Source organism: Eurytemora carolleeae, unplaced genomic scaffold (assembly GCF_000591075.1).
Source record: "Eurytemora carolleeae unplaced genomic scaffold, Eaff_2.0 scaffold1042, whole genome shotgun sequence".
Classification (NCBI taxonomy): Eukaryota; Metazoa; Arthropoda; class Copepoda; order Calanoida; family Temoridae; genus Eurytemora; species Eurytemora carolleeae.
The window spans coordinates 1-22,236 of record NW_019397037.1 but is presented as its reverse complement, the minus strand read 5'-3'; the positions used below and the strand labels follow the sequence as shown (position 1 = coordinate 22,236).

At 33.8% G+C, this 22,236-nt stretch overlaps 2 protein-coding genes across 2 annotated transcripts; both read right to left on the bottom strand.

Annotated features, from left to right (window-relative positions):
• Positions 1-2,583: 2,583 nt before the first annotated feature.
• LOC111711319 (uncharacterized) lies at positions 2,584-4,025 on the bottom strand. The gene is made up of 4 exons (XM_023485651.1): positions 3,823-4,025; positions 3,635-3,725; positions 2,902-3,013; positions 2,584-2,594 (listed from the first exon to the last, which is right to left on the bottom strand). Exons 1-4 carry the CDS (start codon positions 3,984-3,986, stop codon positions 2,584-2,586), a joined length of 378 nt encoding a protein of 125 aa, XP_023341419.1. The 5' UTR covers positions 3,987-4,025.
• Positions 4,026-16,598: 12,573 nt separating this feature from the next.
• LOC111711326 (NFX1-type zinc finger-containing protein 1) lies at positions 16,599-21,458 on the bottom strand. The gene is made up of 4 exons (XM_023485658.1): positions 21,347-21,458; positions 19,275-21,014; positions 17,477-19,006; positions 16,599-17,409 (listed from the first exon to the last, which is right to left on the bottom strand). Exons 1-3 carry the CDS (start codon positions 21,394-21,396, stop codon positions 18,094-18,096), a joined length of 2,703 nt encoding a protein of 900 aa, XP_023341426.1. The 5' UTR covers positions 21,397-21,458; the 3' UTR covers positions 16,599-17,409; positions 17,477-18,093.
• Positions 21,459-22,236: the final 778 nt, after the last annotated feature.

Genomic DNA, 22,236 nt, shown 5'->3' with positions numbered 1-22,236 from the left:
TTTGATCCCGCCATGATTGGAGCTTGGATCAAATTTAGATTGTTGAGCTATGACAAACCCAGAGCTGGATCCATTCTTGAGTATTTGAAGACCTCCGATATGGAATGGAATCTTAGCTAACTTCAAAGCTAGCTGTAATGATTGAAGAAATCTCTTGCTTGTCTGGATTCTGTAATGACTTATATATGTAAAAAAATCTAGTAAACTTATTATTGACACTTGTCAAATAACTGATTAGTTTAAATTGTTGAATTGAATTATTTTTGATTTAGAAATACCATGACTTGTTATTTGAATGTTATTTCTCATTATTTTTTATATTGTAAATATTGAATGTTTCAATTTATTAATCCTTTCTAGACCCCTTTCCTCACTAAATTTCAAGCCCACCCCCATCTCCCCCTTTCTACTAATATCTAATAATACATGCCCCTCTTCTCTCTGTACACATGCCCCCACCCTTCTTCCCTACTCTGAATACACATGTCACTCCCCCCTCTTCCCTAGATTCTCTCTATACACATGCCTCCCTTCTTCCAATTCCTCTCTGGATATGCCCGCCCCTATTCGACCTCGCCCTAACTCCTTTAAAATCTTCTAATAGGGTCGGGACTAAGAAATAATATAGTAAAGGAATTCATTCTGTCCACTCTTTTGTGAGCTGTAATTGTTTCTAATTTACGCGAGTAAAGTGGCAGTGGCATTCAGCTGCCGGAAAGGATGCTGAATGCCACTTTCAAGGGGTGGCGTAGTCTGCCAGCATAGGCGAGTCAGATGGCACAAGACCGGTTTCCAATTGATTCTCGTATCCCTCTAGCAAGATCAAATCTGTCTCCCAGATTCAACTAGGTTCAGACTCGTAGGTCAGAGCATTAATTATTATAAAGTCTTTTTCATTCTATTTCAACCCAGCATAGTAAGCAGTGCTCTCTTGGTCTCTCTTAGTTTACAAAATGTAGACTGCATGCCGGAAAGGCTAGGGATCCAAGGCAACCGGAGAGAAACATATTTAGTCAAACACATAGAACGAAATAAAATGGTGACTACTCCTGGACCTGGCATAAGCATACTTACTGACTTGGTTGTTCATCTACCTTGGTAAATGATGTAGTCATCAGGGGTAAACTGCTGGCTTTCCTTTGATTATCTGTTTAAAACAGTGCAAATCCATGGGTTTAACCTTTAAATGCTGTTCTTACAGGAAATTCGTAAACAGGGGCAATGTATTGTTATATTTGAAAGGATACCTTCATAAATTTAAACCCACATCTACCTCTTCACACATAGTTAATAGTAATAGTTAATAGTTAATAGTATCTTTAGGGACAGTAAGTGTCAACCTGTAAACCTGTATTAAATCTGGATTATTTATGTTATCAAATTCCAACATTAGATCTGCAGTTACCTATTCAAAAATGTAAATAATTGACTTGCATTTTTGCATATCTATGCATATCCATACATTTTTGTTATATGCATTTTTTATGAAATTTTATTAAACAAAAAAGCTATTTTAAGTTGCATTCAGTCTAGATAAGTGGCAAACAAAACAGCTTAAACTAGATCTGGCTAATTTAGACTGAAAAAACAAGGTTTAAGTCTGGTTTAAGCTTGTTTTCTGCATCACCCACTGTTGAAGGTTACTATTACTGATCTGCCCTACAATTATTCTGTAAAGAGGATTGACACATCTAGCTATAAAGTTCATTAATTGATTTTTGTCTAGAAATGAAGCTTTAATATATTTTATATAATCAAAAAGTTTCTAACTTTTAGAGTGATGAAAATCTGAATGTTTAAGTAAAAATGTTAAGAGTATTTATTCGTGCCTATGCATATATTCAACCTATTGCACAAGATTTTCTGATTATAGCTACGCAATGTTAAGACAATGCGAAGAGTATTATTAAAAGTAAACTCCTATTTTTTTACTCTAAAATCTTCAGGAATTGTTTCTAGAGATTTGATTTACAATAATTTAACATTCTTTTTAATACACACTCAAAGCCAGAAACTTATTGTCTACAGACTCTATAAATAAAGAATTATGAAAAAAACTTACTTTTAACTGTCAGCGTAGTTTTCACAATGGTGGAGAATTGAGTGGCAATACATAATTCATACATGGTATTTATACTGAATCACAAAGGGTTGCAGGTTTGTGCAAAACATATATATATAATACTATGCAAATATAAAATTTAGCCTCACTATACATGGTTTCATGTTAGTATTGGCTAAAAAAGAATTGTACGTCAAATTTTGGTCTGCTATTGGTCGAAAGAAATGGCGCTTAGGCCTAGCTTAAAACATTTTTACAGGCTGTATGGCTTTACAGTGCAAAAGATTGAAGTATATAGAAAAAAGGATGTATTTCTTTTAACTAAGCCAAGGTTAGTCAAGAATTATGACTTTAAAATATGAAACCTATAAAGTTAAGGTTAAGACTGTGCTCAAATTTTACCTTTAGGAACCAGGTAATAACTTCAAACATAAGAGCAAGCATGAACTCTATCTCTTCGGCTCAATTTGCACTGATTAAATCTTATGTATATATTTCAGGGTAGGTAGTAGGTACAAGATTCAACCGTAAACTGAAAACACAATAAATCAGTCCATGGTTAATTAATTTTATAATAAAACAGAAATTTAGCCTTTAAATTAAAACTTTCTCCAGGTTATTATAAACATTTTAATTATACATATAGAAAAATTCACTTACATTTTGATTTGTCCGGAGGTTTGTAGCCTATAGAGTTCAAAAATGCAGCACAGTCTCGGGTACAAAAACTAAACACTAGCTTAATAGAATCGAGTTGAGATTTTTCTGTGTCTTCAAAAATCCTTCTCAAGTTTTAACTTTCTTACAGAGATCACAAGAAGTGTAATTGAGATTAGTACCTGTATTTGATCTAAAGGAGCCTAGATCAGGGATACAGAGTAGATCATTCCATCCGAGGTGCCGGAAGTCTACAGTCATTCTATCGGGGATACCGGAGAACAATGAAACAACCTAGCCAAGGTTGTAGGAGGTCTAAATAAAATTCATTAGACCGAATTCAAACGCTCAAAGTCTGTGAGCTTTGCTCCTCACCTTTAATTGATCAATCCCAGACTAAGGATGTCAAGCTCAGTAGGTGGAGGAAGGTAGATTTATAGTTGCCCGGGGACAAACCACACAGGAGAGATGACCAGCGGGTTGAGAATAATTACAGCTTGTCCGCGAGTCAGCGGAGAGGATGCAGCTGATCAATCAATCAAGGCACCATTTATAAATTTAAGACTATTCTTTTGCTAGATTTAATTGGGCCCCCCCTCGTTTGCTACTGGTAAGAACCAAATGCAAAAGTAAAAGTCCATAGTGNCCCCCCTCCCTAAAAAATTTAATTTTAAATCACATTTTTAATGCCGCAAATCAAACCAAGTATAATTAGCATAGAATTTCTCCAAATAATGTTACTTAGCAAAATCAACAGAAGTTTACCATAGGTTAGTCTAAAAATTAAGATTCGCCAAAAATGGCCAATAATCTGACTAAAGGCTGCTGAACAGAGAGTGTCCACATTAAAGTGATGTTACAATGACTATAATGTCATTAAGAATTTAACTCCATTCAGTGCAATAAAAAAGCTACCTGTCCTAAAGAGGGTCTGCACTCTAAACTGACAACAGTAGGCTTTTTCTTGGAGATAACCTTGGCCCGTTTCCTTTTCAAGTCAGCATTCCTAAGAAATGATAGTCTAGGATGGGTAATGAAAAAGGATTAGTTAATTTAGATTTAGGGTATCTTTTATATGATTGATATCAACAAATTCAACTAACCTAGCTGGAGTGACACAAGTGCCACTTACATCGAGAGCAGCCTCCAGATTCTTAAGCTCAGCTGCTGGGGTCATAAGTGCTATACCCTTAAGTTCTTCAGCCACTAGCTGCCCTTCATCTAGCTGAGCTACAATTTCCGACACTTCTTGAAGCTTAGTCGGCATAACAAGAGCATTATTTAGCGGCTTGAGAGTCAAGAATGACTGCGTTGCCACTACTGAAAAAGAAGCAGCCGACGTGAGGATAATAATTAGCATTCAATGTATTGGGGTCTGAAAGTTATCCAAAAGATTTTAACAGCAGTTTAACTTTTAACCATCTTTTCATACCTTTTTTATGAAAACATTTAAAACTTTTTGGTTGAATTTTAAAATTTAATTATTTCTGTATTTTTCTAATCTCTATATCCTGATGCCTGATGCTGTAATTATTTGATATTTTAAAGATACTGTAAATGAAAAATTACAGGGGGTATATTTGATATTTTAAAGGTACTGTAAATGAAAAATTACAGGGGGAATATTTGATATTTCAAAGGTACTGTAAATGAAAAATTACAGGGGGTATATTTGATATTTTAAAGGTACTGTAAATTAAAAATTACAGGGGGTTAATTTGAAATTTTAACAAACGGAAACACATGACAATGATACTGCACTGCCATTGGCGGGAGTTCTGGTCACAGGATACGGATGTTAAATTATCAATTATATCTATTAAAAATGAAAAATTATTAAATTCAAATTGTAATAAGAGCAAACCTGAGTTATTCAGCCTCCTCTGGGATATTGTCGTATTTAGATTGGTTATGTATTTGCTGAATATGATCTGTTCAATACTTATACCAAATCTTACATAAATAAATTTTGGACTAATTTTGATATAGGTATTATTTTAATTTCTCGAGACATCTGATAGTCAACACCATCAGGTTGCTAAGATACAGAATAGTCTGTGAGCAGAATTCAATTCCTTTGCATACAGACGTAAGTTTATTTTTTAATTTATTAACTTAGGTCACTAATCTCAATAACCTGTAGTGAACTACTCTTTTCTTAACAGTTCCACTACAAATTAAAATAGATCTACGCTATTTAGGTTCTTCGATTATTGGATGAAGTGATCTTGAGAAGGACTCTAATTATCTGCTTACTAACGAATTTAACGGCGACGAAGGGAGAGATCAATACAAATAGCCCTGAAATTAAACCTGTAGCTCCAATCAGTGAAACTGTGCTAATAACGAATCCGGCTACTTCTTGTACGTCTTCAAGGACTTCAGATTTGTCGGAATTTAAATATTTTATTTACTAAACAGAACTATTACTGACAAATTACAAGTTATTTAAGATATTTATATTTTATTAGACAATGATTATTGATTAAATTGTTTAAAGAGTTTTCAAGGTTTGTAAAGAGAGCTTTTGAGAAGTATATGTGTTAGAATATTAATTGATTTTCTTACCTATCATTTGAATTCTTTCTTATCTATCAAGGATAACTAAATGTGATCAAGCCCTGGACTGAACTGAACATATACTGTCAAAAGCGCTCCTTTTATACGAATTTTAACGAGGGGAATATCATCATATTAACACTATGGGGGAATATTAGTTAAGAAGAGAAAGTCGTCTTCCTCCTAGGGCTGACTGAGTTGGATAAAAATGACTTTGCTGTTAAATAAGATTATGATGGAGGGGAATATTTTGATTTTATTTTGTTGCAGATTAAAATGTACTCGAGAAAAGACTTCCCCTCTAAATATACTAAAATTTCATATTGATAATAGGGAGAAAATATTAAAGATCATTCTCTCTTCTTAGATTGTCTCTTTGTCTCAGATACATCTCTTGTCTCTAAAAAGAGAAAACTATAAAATTCGATCAGATAGAAACTAGAGCTATAGCTCTACAAACCAATGTGGTCATTTTTGAATTCCAGGATAAATGCTTAATACCCTAACGAAATACTGAATGGGCTGACATTTTTTGAGGAAATCATTGAGAGTGCCCCTACGGTAACAAAGGCCTAAATAATTTTTTTTTCCTTCAAAATTCGACCTTTAAAATTTTCACGGCATTGCCCACACTGGGCACTTCAGGTAATATATCATAAAGCTGTCATCTGTGACAAAAATAAAAGCATACTTGAGGAATAGAGTGTAAATCCCTATTAATTAAATTCAAAGAGAACATGAAGGATGTCTATTTTAATTTTAATCCAAACAAAATGAGTTCAAACTTTTTGTTAGATCTTTAACCACTAGCTTTGTCCTTAGTTGAAAATGAATCACAAATTTGATAGGAAGTTTTAATAAGTGACTTAAACATTGTATATTTGTGTTTAAACTAAAATAACACAAACTGAATTGTACTGACATCTAGCTAACATGATCTGAACTATATTTACAGAATTTGTTACTTTGATAAGACGGCAATAAAGATAAGAAACAAGTTGGTAAACAATTTTATACGAACACTGGCTCGGGAAACAGTTGATTGTATATTGGCTTTTCCAAGATAACAAGTGTAGGAAACCTAGTCTAATCTCAATCTGATCTTGGACTCCGGAAATACATTTGTACCATTTGTTGAAGAGTTCAAGAGTTGAACCAAATGTGCTGAATTGTTGAGGATATCCCCGGGTACCCGAGTATGACACACAAATTCGAAATTCAGGCCTTAAGCTATTATAATATAGAATTATGAATAAAAAATAACTATTATGCATCTTTATGAAATCAATATTAATCTTAATTACATTTTAAAATATTTTAATATTATTTATACATATAAACAATTTGCGATAGGGCCCAAATTTTGTGTGGGACCTCAAATGACCTCAGAGAACGTTTATGGAAATACTTAAAATATTTGAAAATCTGCAATCTTGATTTTGGTATTCTATATATAAATTTGGCTTGTCTGTTTGTCTGTCTGTTTGTATCCAATAAACGTAAAAACGGCTGAACCGATTGGGCCTAAATTTTTTGTGGGACATCACGTGACCGCAGGAAAGGTTTATGAATTATACACGTCCTTTATGCAAATGGGGCCTGCAGTTGATGATTTCAGTCATCAACTAAAGCCAACTCTGACAATTCACTGAATTGTAAACTTTAACTTTAACTTTAAATATTCAGTAAGACCCATAACACTTTGGAAAAGGAACAAGATTGATATAAATTCAAATATTCTAATGCACATAAAACACAGCAGTGCAACCCTGGTCTATTTCACTTATTAAGTTGGGTTTCAATCAACTACAGTGGTAAGTGATTATATCAATACAATGAAGACATCTTTTTTATTTAAGTTTTGACTGCTAACTTGATTTTGTTGAATTACAAGTTTACAAGTAATCAAAGAGAAGATTTTTTTAATTGACATCTCCTCTTGGCTTCTATCTTTACGTGAATCTATCTATGCTCTTTAACAGCTCATTATAATTCCAAATGAAAATCCAAAGTCGTATCTATCGTATTGATATAATCGCCTACCACTGTATAAAACTATTAACTTTTAAAAAGCCTGAAATGTACATAAGATTGGTGAAAAGCATGAAGCGCCCTAAAAGCCTAGTTTCAATATAAATATATTGATTTCAGAATCACTTAACATTTTAACTGCAAAGTTTAAAATTATGATTTTAAAAATGTCTAATATATTAATCAAAATTGTCTTTTGTTCTTTTTCTTGTTTTTTTAACGTGTGCTTGTGGATTTTAAAATTTTTTAAATCCTTTCAAGGTTCAACTCAAAAGTTGAAACAAAATGTCGGCTTGGAACATTTTAACTCTAAATATTGTTTTTGTTTAAAATTTTCAGATGGCAAACCTGGCGTCTGCTTGATTTCTAATATTTCTCATCTTAATCCCAGAAGTAATTTTTAGTTTTTATTTCAGCTAGCTGAAGTACCTGGCGTTGCCAGTGAACAAAATTTTAAATTAAAAAAAATCAAATTTTAAAAATCAATATTTCTAATTTTTTTAGCCGATGTTATTCCACAGATACCCATGAGTTTCCCAAATAAAAACAGCTCATCTGGTTCAGCCGTTTCGCCAGCTATACCTAACATTTAAATATATAAATGTATGTATATATAGAGCAAAGCCATTAAGGCTGTTGTCAAGCTTCTTCGAAGATATGAGTGTCATAAAAACTCGGATTTTAAATTCTTTGAAAACTATTAAACACGATTTTCTTTAATCATTTAATCATTTAGTAATTAGTATTTGAAAAATTTTTAGTTTTTTTTAATGAACAGATGATAAACCAAATTTTAAAAACACTTAATAAAATTCAAATTAAAAAAAGATTTTTTGGTGATAAAACCCAAAAAAGTATTAAAAGCTTTTATAGACAAAAATCCCTGTAAAATTGAATTAAATATATTCAATATTAATTTTTTTACAAAAAAAATAATTACAAAAAGGCATAACAAAGTTGACAGGCTTTCTTTATTCTGAAACATTAGATCTTATATCTTTATACAACTTTGCAAACTTTACTTTTAACCCTCATGTTTAGTAGTTTACATATAAATTATTTATTTTTTAAATTTTAATAGGGATGGGCAATATCCAGATTCATTTTACAGGAACTTTTAATGTTTTAGACTTTTAAAAGGTATTACGACAATATGAGAAGGTTCCAACATTTAACTTTATTCTGTAGAAGTTTACCAAACATGCAAATTTGTTACCCTTGAAGAAAGCATAAGTCTAAAACAATAGTTTTTGGGTTTTTAAAACGATAGTTTTTAGTTCGATTTTGCCTTATGTTTTCACCTAGGTTAACAAATTTGCATGTTTGATAATAGTAAACTTCTACAAAAAACAATTTCAAACCGTTGAACCTGTAAATCTTTTAAAATTTCAAAAGTATTGAAGTTTCTGTAAAACGAATCTAGCAATTGCCCATCGCTATATTTAAACCTACAGGATTAACCACAAAGAATAGGAGTTAAGAACAGATTAAAACTCAACAATCTTGAAATCGCATCCTTTGGGGTACCTTGTAACTTAATAAGTCACATGAAAAAACACCCTAAACCTTTTGCATTTAATATTTTAATCTTAAACAATATTAAGTGCAGCTCTAAGGTAGAAATATTTTACATACTATAAGAGTAATTTTCTGTTATGAGCACTAAAAACACTCACTTTTAATGCCTATTTCTTTTCGGTACAAAAGCTGGATAGCTATCAAGTAACTACTTATGTTTAATAGCTAGATATGCTAACTAGCAACTAATATAAATGTTTAATAGCTAGATAGCTAACTAGAAACTACTTCTGTTAAACAGCTAGATAGCTAACTAGTAACTACTTTGCTTTGCACGAAAGTACAACTATAAATGCCTTAAACTGTTTAATTCTAAACAAACGCTTCTATATATAAGTTTTTGAATCTGGAAGAAGATATTTGCATGAACGAACTTAAAAACGAATCAAATGAATGATAGCTTTTTTCTAAATTTTATATATAGTGTAAGATATTCAACTGTTTTGGAATTGGCAAATCTTCTTAAAATTTTGTGGAGTCTTTTTTAAGTGTTTATAAGGAACAAAACTTTATACCCAACACTATAAATTGCAATAAATAGCATTATACTCTAACTTCTCTATTGTAATTATTAAAATCCTAAACAAACTTCAATTTGTTTAACCGAAGAATAAATACAAGATTAAATATTCATACATAGAGTTTATTAGTTAAAATGTGTTAAAAACATGGCTATAAATAGAAATAATGGATATAGGTTAGATATAGATTAGATATAGATTAAATATCGGTTAAATATGGAGATTAATAGTAATTATTTGTATTATTTACAGTACTACTGAACAGCTGACGTCTTGTACGCTGTAGTCGCATTAGATACTTAGCATCTATTAGGGCTAAGGTCTTGGATTTGACTGGTGTTATTAGATCTATTGTATCATCAACGATTATACACCTTTTGTCTCTTCTTGGTTTTATCGGTGAAGGGAGATCCATGTTAGCTTTTATGGTGTTCTGGTCACAAGCATAAATGGTTGGTGGAAACAATGATCTGATATGAACAGGAGGAATTGAATCATCGACGATACACCTTTTGACTCTCCTTGGCTTTATCCGTGAAGGGAGATCCATGGTAGCTTTAATGGTGTTTCGGTAACAAGCGTAAATGGTTTGTGTAACATATGAACTGACATGAACAGGAAGAATTGGCTTTATGATAAAAACAATCATCAAGACAGCTATACAGATATATTGAATAACTGATAGTATGACTTCCTTCAGAATTCATCTGAGCCTTCTGTTCTTCGTGCTCTTTCTTCCTCCACTGCATGCAGGTCCAATACTCCTGGATGGGTGACTTGTGATTTTCTTGGTAACAGCCAGAATATCCAGGTAAATAAAAGTGATGGATGGATTGATCTTGAACATCAATCGGAAACGGTGCAACAGTAAAAAGCAAAAGCTACCGCAACTGAGCCAACAGAGTGAATCCTAGAATCTTCTTAGTAGGAAAACTTGATGATTTGGTTTGATGGTAATTGTGTGATAATATGATATTGAATGGTAAACTGATTTGATCAACCTGTTGTTTATATAAACAGAGGTATCATGTAGACGGTCATCTTTAGTTAAGACACGATGGGAGGGAGGTGATGGGGGGAGGGAGGGAGCTGAGTGGGTTGTTTACACTAGTTTATATTCGGGTTAAAACTACATCTATTTATATTTCTATATTGCATAGAGCTCCCAGCTGACATTCGATCTCCGCCGTGTTTTGGTCTCCACCATGTCGTATGTGCAATAGCACAGGTTTCTATACCTCCATAGTATGTACTCCATGTCCCCTCCATCATAAGTGCTGTGGTGAAGAAATTACTACACTGCCATATTATATACTCCAGATTTCCACTATATCTCCTCTTTCGTAGGTGCGATGGCTAAGTAATTATGTACCACCATAGTATATACTCCATATATCTCCACCGTAGATACTATACTCTGTTGAAGGTGCGAGGGCGGAGTAATTTTGTACCTCCATAGTATATACTCCATATTTCTGATATATCTCCTCTGTCGTAGGTGCGATGGCAAAGTAATAACATACCACCATAGTATATACTCCATATATCTCCGCCGTAAATACTCCGTGGAAGGTGCGAGGGCAGAGTTATTGCATACCTCCATAGTATATACTTCATATTTCTAAAATATCTCTGTCGTAGGTGCGAGGGCGGAGTAATTATGCACCTCCATAGTATAATACTCCATATATCCCCGCTGTAGTTCCTTTGTCGTAGGTGCGACGGTGAATTGTTCAATATACCGCTGTAGTATATAATCCATGTTTTTGCTGTCGTATATATTAAAGAGGAGATCAAAGTAACTAAATCAAACATTTGAACCATTAATTTTTGATCAACCCGTGCAGCAGCAGTACACTCATGAGCTTCAGTTACTCTCAAATTCTTCAACATGAAACACCTATGTAAATCTATCCCATGTGATATTAATCCAACCAAGGAGCCTGTTGTTAATCCAACCTTGGAGCCTGTTGTTAATCCAACCTTGGAGCTTGATGTAAATCCAACTAAGTAGCTTGATGTAAATTCAACAAAGGAGACTGATGTGAATCCAACCAAGAAGCCTGATGTGAATCCAACCAAGGAGCCTGATGTGAATCCAACCAAGGAGCCTGATGTGAATCCAACCAAGCAGCCCCATTATTAATCCAACCATGGAGCCTGATGTGAATCCAACCAAGGAGCCTGATGAGAATCCAACCAAGGAGCCTGATTTGAATCCAACCAAGGAGCCCCATTGTGAATCCAACCTTGAAGTGATCTTTTGTACATACTACAGCGAAGATATGATCTCCCACATCTAAACACTTCGATGTCGGTTTCATGTAGTATATACTAAATCGAATTCTTTCCCACCGATGTAGAATGTAGACATCGGTGAAAATGTCCCCGATGTAGAATGGAAAAAAAGTCCCAATTTTCTTTAATCCTTGGAAAAAATGTCACTGGAAAAAAAGTCCTGCGTTTTAGATTCCTGAGACTTTTTTTCCTAAAACAGTATGGAGGCATAGACAATAGAATATATATTAGAGGGGAATTTACTAGAAAAAGTGTAAAACGGCCATTTTGTTGTACTGTCTCTATACTGCAGGTGTACTTCACATATTTATGCTATATAACCTTTTGGGCCCTGGAATATCATTTTATATAAAATCTAAAATTATTGTTAAAAGAAAACCAAATTATGAAATAGGCTGGTTTCATAATTGACCAATGCTCATTTCACATAGACTCTATGCCTTCCACTTTACAAACGATGATTTTCCGTTATAACTATAAATCAAATAATGTTTTTTATTCACCTAATTCATTTCAAAGTTTATTTAACAGCTTTAAAAAACTCGAAATTGAAATGAATAGTCTAGGGTACATACTGTATTAATGTACTCTACTGCATATACTTTGTGAACATTTACATGATTTGTACACTTTGAACTCCCTTTCAGGCTGAAAGGGACTGAAAAAATTCATACCGAGAGATTCTTATAATTCCACTCTAACATATATTCTATTCTCTATGGTATGGAGGGCTGTCAATTAAGTCTCAGGAAAACAATTACAGGAATAAAAGTCTGGAAGAAAATAAATCCGAGGAAAAGTAAAACCTAAAAAAGTCCTAAGTCTCGGGAAATTTGAACTCAGTGATTTAATTGTCTGCAGAAAAAAAGTCCTAAAAAAGGTTGTGTATATAATTCCGCGTACAAATGTACTATGTACATCATATACTGGGCAGTTTCATATTCTGAAATAAAATACAAAAACAAATGCTAACTAAATGTGTGATAAATATATACATATGTAACAAATATATTTATTATCCGTTTATCTGCATATTGAATATATATTGCTAGGGGTGTTTTAATAACAAGCCCCTGAAATCCTACGATCATTGTAAGGATGTTTACAACTAGGAATTTTTTCCATTGTGATTCATGCATTTTCACTTGTTATTGGACTTTTTTTTTTAAATCATACTGGAGCCAGAAAAAAATTCCTAGAACATAAATTCTTGAATTGGTAGGACTTTATTTCCAGAGACTTTTTATATAAAAGGACTTTTTTCCACAGGACTTTTTTAGTATGTGATTTTAGGATTTTTCATAAAACTTACAGCTTCAGAGAGTGAGTTTAGAATATTTTTTGGAATTTTAAGAACTTTTGAATGAATTTTGGTGTTAGACAATACTACTTCCCGAAAATGGCCACAATTCTAGATTCTTTTTATTTTCCGAAATTTTTACAAATATTAATTCCACAAATTGGTAGTTAAAAATAATGGTTATATCCATGCTTTTAGATATCGTAGTATTTTTGTCAGGAAAACTAGTAATAATTGATCACATGAATGGGCTTTAACCAGCTGTAGTGTCTTCAAATGTAACAACAAAAAAGTCTCATGAATCCAAAACACAGGACTTTAATTCCAGGAAGGGCCTATACAGAAAAAAAGTGCAGGGGGGATGGCTTTAAGTTACCCAGAGCAAAGTTCCTTCAAAAAAAATATATACATACAAATTTAAAAATATATCTAGATGGGCGAAGAGTTGAATTGTAAAGATTACATTCATAATCAGAAAACTGTGGAATAGGAAGACGACATCAAAGTTAAGCGCAATTGATGTTGTTACAAAGAAAATAGTTTTACACTAATTTATTAAATCCCTTTTAAAGGGAAATGGACATGCTAAAATTTCACAATCACTGTGTCTTATGTTTTTGGGTTATTTAAAGTCATAATTTGAATCTAAAAGTCGTCTTCCAATTCCATATTTCTCTGGTTCTAACTGTATATTTACAAAATAAAAATAAAATCATCAAATGATGCATTTTTAATTTATCGAATTTTAGAAGTTTACCCAACCAAGAGGAAGTAGCTAAAGCCAATGGGCAAATGAAAACAAAGAGATAAATCTGAGGGTTGAACTGGGACTAAACATGGAGAAAAGTGGCGTACAAATTTTATTCTAAACTAAAATATGGTGTTAATTCTAAACCAAAATAAGGTGTTAATTCTAAACCAAAATATGGTGTTAATTCTAAAACAAAATACGGTGTTAATTCTAAACCAAAATACGGTGTTAATTCTAAACCAAAATACGGTGTTAATTCTAAACTAAAATATGGTTTTAATTCTAAACCAAAATATGGTGTTAATTCTAAACCAAAATATGGTGTTAATTCTAAACCAAAATATGGTGTTAATTCTAAACCAAAATACGGTGTTAATTCTAAACCAAAATACGGTGATAATTCTAAACCAAAATACGATGTTAATTCTTAACCAAAATATGGTGTTAATTCTAAACCAAAATACGGTGTTAATTCTAAACCAAAATACGGTGTTATTCTAAACCAAAAAACGGTGTTAATTCTAAACCAAAATACGGTGATAATTCTAAACCAAAATACGATGTTAATTCTTAACCAAAATATGGCGTTAATTCTATACTAAAATACGGTGTTAATTCTGTACCAAATTACGGCGTTAATTCTAAACCAAAATATGGTGTTAATTCTATACCAAAATACGGTGTTACTTCTAAACCAAATTACGGTGTTAATTCTGTACCAAAATACGGTGTTAATTCTAAACCAAAATACGGTGTTAATTCTAAACCAAAATATGGTGTTAATTCTAAAGAAAAATACGGTGTCAATTCTGCACCAAAATAGGGTGTTAATTCTGCACCAAAATACAGTGTTAATTCTATCCAAAGTACGGTGTTAATTCTAAACCAAAATACGATGTTAATTCTAAACCAAAATACAGTCTTAATTCTATCCAAAGTAAAGTGTTAATTCTAAACCAAAATACGGTGTTAATTCTAAACCAAAATACGGTGTTAACTCTATACCAAAATACGGTGTTAATTCTATCCAAAATACGGTGTTAATTCTATACCAAAATACGGTGTTAATTCTATTTTAGATTACAAGAAACTTTCTTAACAGTTTTGAAATAATGTTGACCCTAACTCACTATGTTCGCGCGGAACAAACAAGAAGTGTTCTTCTCTTTCAGCCATGATGACCACAATTGATGTTTGTTTATATAATTTCTTTGTAAATAATATTTTGCGTTTGAAAATTTCATAAAAAGTACTGGATCACATGTGTAATCCATGGTTAAGGTTTAAATGACAAATCCATGGATAATGATTTCATGATTATACTCTCTCTAACCCAACTTATCACTCTAGGTTTTAAACAACTGTCATTTTCGCCATAATACATTTAGTTGCAATACTACAACATTATCAGATGGCTAATATATATCTGTAAAATGGAGAACACATTATTAATTATTAATCAAAATAGTCATGTTGTAAACCGGAAACAATAAACAAATTCAGAATAAATAAAGGTGTACAAATATAGGGTAAAATAAAATAAAGAGAAAACTGTCCAAGAAACAAACAAATATATATATATGTTTACAAATCAACTTCAAGGCTGAAATTTAAACTCCATGGGTTAGATGATAAACTAGAGTGGTTCAGGGATGAACTCCATAATTTAAATCAGTAACTATGACTTACTGGATAATCTCTAAGGTTTAACTAATGAAATCCAAAGTTCTGGGGATGAATTCCAAGGTTTGGATTATAAAGATAGAGAAGAGAATATATATTAGAGGGGAATTTACTAGAAAAGTGTGAAACGGCCATTTTGTTGTACTGTTTCCATACTGCAGGTGTACTTCACATATTTATGCTACAGGGTGTCCTACGAAACATGACAATATCTAGATGATTTTGAAGGTCGTCTTAGAACTTTGAAATGATTTGCGGCATTTTTTCGAAAACTTTTTTTAGGAGGAAAATTCTAGAATTAATAATCACAAAATACCCCTTGTCTTGGCATTTCCAAATTGTGGTCTGCATTTTTTGTGCTTTCAATATTTCCGGAGATATGATGAATTTCCTTCAGATTTGGACAGTTTTGGTTTTATTTTATAAAAATTAAATCTGAACGAAATTCTTAATATCTCCGGTAATATTGAATGCACAAAAAATGCAGACCACATTTTGGAAACGACAGGACTAGGCGATTTTTGGGGTTATTGTTTCAGGAATCATGCATGTAAAAAGAAAGTTGAAGACTGAACGTCACCAATAACTTAAAAGTTGAAAGACGACTTTCAATTCGTCTTGCTAGTGTCATGTTTCGTGGGACACCCTGTATGTAACCTTTTGGGCCCTGGAATATCATTTTATAGAAAATCGAAAATTATTGTTAAAAGAAAACCAAATTATGAAATAGGCTGGTTTCATAATTGACCAATGATCATTTCACATAGACTCTATGCCTTCCACTTTACAAACGATGATTTTCCGTTATAACTATAAATCNCTCCATGGTTTAGATGATTAACTCCATGGTTTAGATGTTTAACTCCATGGTTTAGATGATTAACTCCATGGTTTAGATGTTTAACTCAATGGGTTTGAAGAAAAAATCTCCGTCTTCCTACCTCTGTAATCGATTTTCTCAAAATCTTTTCACCAAAAATAGATTTCAAATATTGAGAAAAGTTTAAAGCTTTTAAAAATAAATCTAAACATTGTACTGTAAATCAAGATTCTTGCGATCAAAAGTACAAAAGTACAAAAGTACAAAATTACAAAATTACAAAATTACAAAATTACAAAACTACAAAATTACAAAATTACAAAATTGCAAAACTTCAATCATGCAAATATGGACATTGTTATTTTTCTGAGGTTTTGCATACATAGTTTTATTAACATATATATTTACTTAAATCATAAATGTGTAAAAGTAAAAAAAATATTACTTTCCCCTGAAGGTAACTTTGCTGGACAATATATGTTATTGTTAAATGATAACTTGAGTTACGATTTTAATAAAAAGTCCAGAACTAATGCGCATATAGCTTGATTGCGCATATAGCTTGATTGCGCATATAGCTTGATTGCGCATATAGCTTGATTGCGCATATAGCTTGATTACGCATATAGCTTGATTGCGCATATAGCTTGATTACGATACAGAAAAAATACATTTTTTTGAAAAATTTTCAAGGTTTTTAAGTTAAAATCTTTATTGGTAGGATGGTAGGATCTGATCAATGCTAGAGGGATTGTATACTCCACTCTACTGGTAGTGGATCACGTAGGATGGTAGGATCTGATCCATTCTAGAGGGATCGTATACTCCACTCTACTGGTAGTGGATCACGTAGGATGGTAGGATCTGATCCATGCTAGAGGGATCGTATCCTCCACTCTACTGGTGGTGGATCACGTAGGATGGTAGAATCTGATCCATGCTAGAGGGATTGTATACTCCACTATACTGGTAGTGGATCACGTAGGATGGTAGGATATGATCCATGCTGGAAGGATCGTATACTCCACTCTACTGGTAGTGGATCACATAGGATGGTAGGATCTGATCCATGCTAGAAGGATCGTTCACTCCTTTAGTTTGGCCGATCACTATTGCCCAACATTGGGCATCTGCTCCTAACTTTACCTCCTGAATCATAGAAATTATTCGTAACTGACACCTAAAGAAAATAAATAATGTTAAAATATTGAATTACCTTGCAATTAGTTCCAGACTTCCCAGTAAGAAGTTTGCAAAGGATAAATGAATTGTTACCCTGGTTATAGTCTTTACTAACTTCAGGCTGTTCAGAGAAGTAAATTCCGAAACCATAGACAGCACGCTGAATTTTACTTAGGTTAAAGTTGTTCTTCAGTATGGGATTAATATTTGCTTCAGCAGTGCCGTGAAATCCAAAACTAGGATCAGATGGAATTCCTTTACTCTTAAACTCTGCTTGCTTAGCACTGAACTTGGCCTCTAGAACAGGATTCTCTATGATATCAATCTTATCAACCTTCATCTGCTTTCCGGTCTGTAATCGGTAGAATATACCCTCTGCCAGGGAGTAGTGGATATCGTAAGGATTGTTCATATCCATGGTTCTCTTAGGATACTTAGTGGTCTTCTTAAACCCTGGCATAGGCAGCTTAGTTTGTATATTGGAGATATTCCCTTTCACAAAGTGTATTATATAAGCTGGGATTGCTTGGTGAGGATTGTAAACAACAAACTCGTCATTCTTAACAAGTTCACCTGCTGGGGCATAAAGGGAGTCATATCCATCCTTCTTCATCTTAGCTGGCGTCAGCTCATTCATGGCTCGGGTAGCTTTCAAGGATTTTCCAAGAAGAACCTTGCACAGAAGAAGTAACGTTCCCGTGCAGATTTGGAAGAAATACTGGAGAAATAAACACCTTGACCAAACATATTGTTGCTGCTTGCTTCTGGAAGCCTGAAACCGTCTCCAAAACAAATGTTCTCCACTCCATCATCTCCGGTACCGTGAAACTTACGATCTTCAGGTCGGTGTGGATCATGTAGTTCTAGTTTAGCCTTAAAGAACGCTAGTTCAAGTTTGGGGTTTGTTACCCGCTCGATCTTAGTTATAATGGGAAACCAATGATGGTCTGGTACAATGTAGTTTATCACTTGTCCTTTAACAGTATCAAACTCAGATTGATCCTTGACCTCCAAACTGAATGCCCTTTCGCTGTCCTTTCTTCGGCGCATTTCATTCTCTATCTCATCGATTTTTCTCTCAATTTCTTTTCTCTGGTTTTCGACGCAGGTTTTACAGTCTGAACAGTCTTCTCCGCATTTCCTTAAACAAGCATGCTTGCAAGAGAGACGCTTCTTGCACTCCTTTTCACAAGGAGTTGAGGAGAGATCCTCACAGCAAGGTTTAACAGTTTTGTGTCCGCAACCTTGCCGGGTGACTTTAACTTCTTCCATGCATTTCAAATCTTCGATCCTCTTAAAGCATTCAAGCTTCTTCGAATGCTTGCACTCCGGGAATGTCTTGAGAACCTTCTGAGTGCATGTGAGCTCCAGCATGTCTTGGAAGCATGATTTCTTCATCAAATGTTTGCAAGGCATCTCAACATCAACCTGTGCACGACAATTGGCATGGGTGTGATGCTCTCCGCACGTTTTACTGCACTTGTGCTTGCCACAGTCCATTCTTTGTATACAGCTAATATTGCATTTCATTACTCTTTCTCCCTCCAAGCCAATATGACAAGCTCTAAAACAATTAATTAAGAGAAATGATGATTAAATTTTCAGTTTTTTCTTGTAATAGGGTTAAATGGTAATATATACTCCAAAACAACAGTTGTCATTGAAAAGGATCAATATCGATCAATGCTTGCTAGGTAGGCAGGATTGTAACTAAAATATTTTTGGATTTAAGCATTACTTTATTTCTTCCTTTTGACATAATAATAATTTGTATTTGAAAAAAATATAATGTTATTAAAAAAGCATGATAATTGTTTTTATCTTTCATTTACCTCTTCTCTGGATGTCCACAGTCTGGAAAGTTGAAATCAATCACAGTCATACAGAGCTCTTTAGATACATCATTCCAACAAGGTTTAGTCCCAACATGACCGCATCTAGAGAAGCTGAAGGAAACCTCGGTGATGCACTTGTTATGCTCGTGCTCAGGTTGACAGGTAGCTTTACAGGTATGCTGTCCACAGGAGAATAATAATCCACAAGGGATGGAGCAGAGCAGGGACGGATTATCCACGTATCTGTCCGCATCTTTCCCTGTAGTTAGTTTCCGTGTGGAGCTGGTGGAATGGTTAGGGCAGGATATTTCAAGAGAATGTCCGTTAAATTGAACCTTATTGAGAAGTATATCCCAACATCTCGCTCTTCTCACAGTTTCAGGGTTTCCGATGAATACAACGCAGGATTTTGCTCTAGATTGAGCCACACAACGACGATTTAGTTTATTTAAAAATCCCACTTCACCTGCTGGATTACTCCGGACTAAAGATACAATCACAATCTTGTTTTCATCTCCCTGGAAATTATCAACAGTTGAGATATTCACGGTTTCTTCATCTCTAGTCAGTTTCTTATTATTCTTCATGACACTACGTAACTTTTCTTCATCTCTAGTCAGTTTCTTATTATTCTTCATGACACTACGTAACTCGTTTACTTGTCCTTTATACATGGTTAGAATTGTGATATCACTTGGCCTATGTCCGTAGGTGATCAATACACTAGCAAGTCCTACAGCCATTGACGCTTCAACTTTATTCGTCTTACTTCGACCAATATTCTTCATCTGATCAATGTTCTTATCAATCTCACCATCCTCAAGGCTATTATGTGCCCAGAATATAGTTGAGTATTTTAGAATTTTAGGGAGTTCTATTGAACCAACTCGTGAAATATTACTCTTTAAAGTTGGATAAATGTCCAGTAAGAGCTCCGCTATATCTGGCCTCATCCTGTTCTGCATCTGTAACTGGACGAAGGGGAGCTTATTGTCCACCAGCCTTTGCATCATCGACACATCAAAGTTCATCATCTTCAGCTCGTAAGTGTTTACCTGAGGTGGGAGCTGTTCATGATCTCCGATCATGATCAGATGTTTGGTTTGGTAGCTGAGCGCAACCAGGAGCTGAGGTTCTAATATCTCCGCTGCTTCCTCCACTAGAACTATCTCGGGTTTTAATATCTTCAGCATTGCATTGTTAATGGATGCTCCCGTGATGGTGATACCGACCACCTTCATCCCGGAAATACACTCTGCTCTGTTGACAGCTTCAAGCTCTTCCTTCATCTGCATTTTCTCCTCCAGGTTCCTGATCATCTGATCCAACCTCTCACTGCTGTTCTCCTGCATCTGGTAGAGAATTGTGTAGAGGAACTTGATCTTGGAGTCTATAGAATAGGTTGAAATATCTCCGTAAAGTAGATCAAACACTATAGGACAGTTCTCAGGGAACTGGTTTATCATACACATATATTCCTGGTCATTAAAAAAACGTGTTATCACTGGAGCCTCATCCGTACTTAACCCAGACCCAGATATTCGAACCATCTCAACACGCTCTCTCTGCAGAGCAATGGGGTCTTCTTCCTCCTCTTCTTCTTCTTCTTCTACATCCATGTTTTCATCCGTATTGTTGTTTACAGGAATCTCTCTTCCAGCGTACATCTCTTTGTAGACGTTAACTCTATGCTTTAATAAACTCTCTTCGACCTTCTCTATGTTGGACTTGAAACCTCTAAAAATAATTCAAGTTCCAAGGACTGTAGTCATTATTCAAATCATTTATAGTGTCCGATATAAAACGGTATCCTTAAAAGATATGTTTGATCAAGAATGAGTGAGATATCAACACTATTCTCCATTAAAATTCATCATCTTTAATTGTGGGTTTTCTACAAATATGACTTGGGCATTTCAAACTAGAAAAAAAGACGATATCTTCCACATTATTGATCAGATAACGGTTAAAAGGGTGCAGTTATGAATCTGTGAAGGAGGGTTCCTTGAAATTACCCCAATGGTCCCTTAAATAATAATCATTTTTTTGTTGTTATTTAGGAAGCTTACTTGAACATTTTCTTCTCTGGGAACCATGTCACTAGTTTATACAAAAACATTTCGTTAATGTATTTGCATCTTTCTTCCCTCTGATTGAACAGACCTAGATAATAGTGAATATTATAAATATAAAGATAAAATCCTGTTCTTATCCGACACCTTGATAAATTAAATCAAAATATATCTAAAGAAAAATACTCAAAATTTGACAAAATTATGAATGCTATATGTTCAGAAAATTGTAAATAGGATTAAGTTCTGGCTTAAAGGGAGTGACCTATTTACCTATTTACTACCTTACATAGCCGGTCACTCCCTTTAAGTACAATAGTAAATTTCAGCATTGTACGTGTTATTAAACCTCCACTTGTGTACTGCAATAAAATTACCCAGAAGAATATACATAATATCAATCTTAATGAATTCAATCTGAAAACATTTGCATTCGCATGAACGTAAAGGACAAGAGATTTAGTACAGTGGTACTCATAAAACTATGGAATAGAAAGACAGAGTCTGTTAACTGCACTGCACACTTGCCGCAAGTGTGCTTGCTGTATTTCATATTCGCAAACTATTTGAAATTATAATTACACTTTTATTTAATCACTGGAGTTGCAAAAGCCTGAATTTCACATGTCTGCCAACAGTGTTGTTTCGCTACTTAGCGATTTCCCTAAAGACCTAATGAAACTTTAAAAGTACCGAGTGGTATTTCTCTGGACAGGATTGTAAGACTTCCTTCTCTCAACGCTCTCCATAACAAAAGGATGATAGTAAGGTTCCGAACGTTTATTTCTCTGAGTCTTCAATCTAAATAATCTTTTATAAGCCCACAGAAAAAGCATTGAGTGATAAATCATACAAACACAGCAATAAATCAACTCAGGCATTAAAAA

What these genes read in the sequence shown, in the direction of transcription:
- LOC111711326 (XM_023485658.1), bottom strand. Translation starts at nt 21,396, where the DNA reads ATGTTTTTGTATAAACTAGTGACATGGTTCCCAGAGAAGAAAATGTTC. An exon ending in CCAGAGAAGAAAATGTTCAA is followed by an intron (nt 21,015 to 21,346) that starts GTAAGCTTCCTA and finishes AATTATTTTTAG; the next exon opens with AGGTTTCAAGTCCAACATAG. An exon ending in TGTGGACATCCAGAGAAGAG is followed by an intron (nt 19,007 to 19,274) that starts GTAAATGAAAGA and finishes TAATTGTTTTAG; the next exon opens with AGCTTGTCATATTGGCTTGG.
- LOC111711319 (XM_023485651.1), bottom strand. Translation starts at nt 3,986, where the DNA reads ATGCCGACTAAGCTTCAAGAAGTGTCGGAAATTGTAGCTCAGCTAGAT. An exon ending in ACTTGTGTCACTCCAGCTAG is followed by an intron (nt 3,726 to 3,822) that starts GTTAGTTGAATT and finishes ATCATTTCTTAG; the next exon opens with GAATGCTGACTTGAAAAGGA. An exon ending in GCAGACCCTCTTTAGGACAG is followed by an intron (nt 3,014 to 3,634) that starts GTAGCTTTTTTA and finishes AACCTTGGCTAG; the next exon opens with GTTGTTTCATTGTTCTCCGG.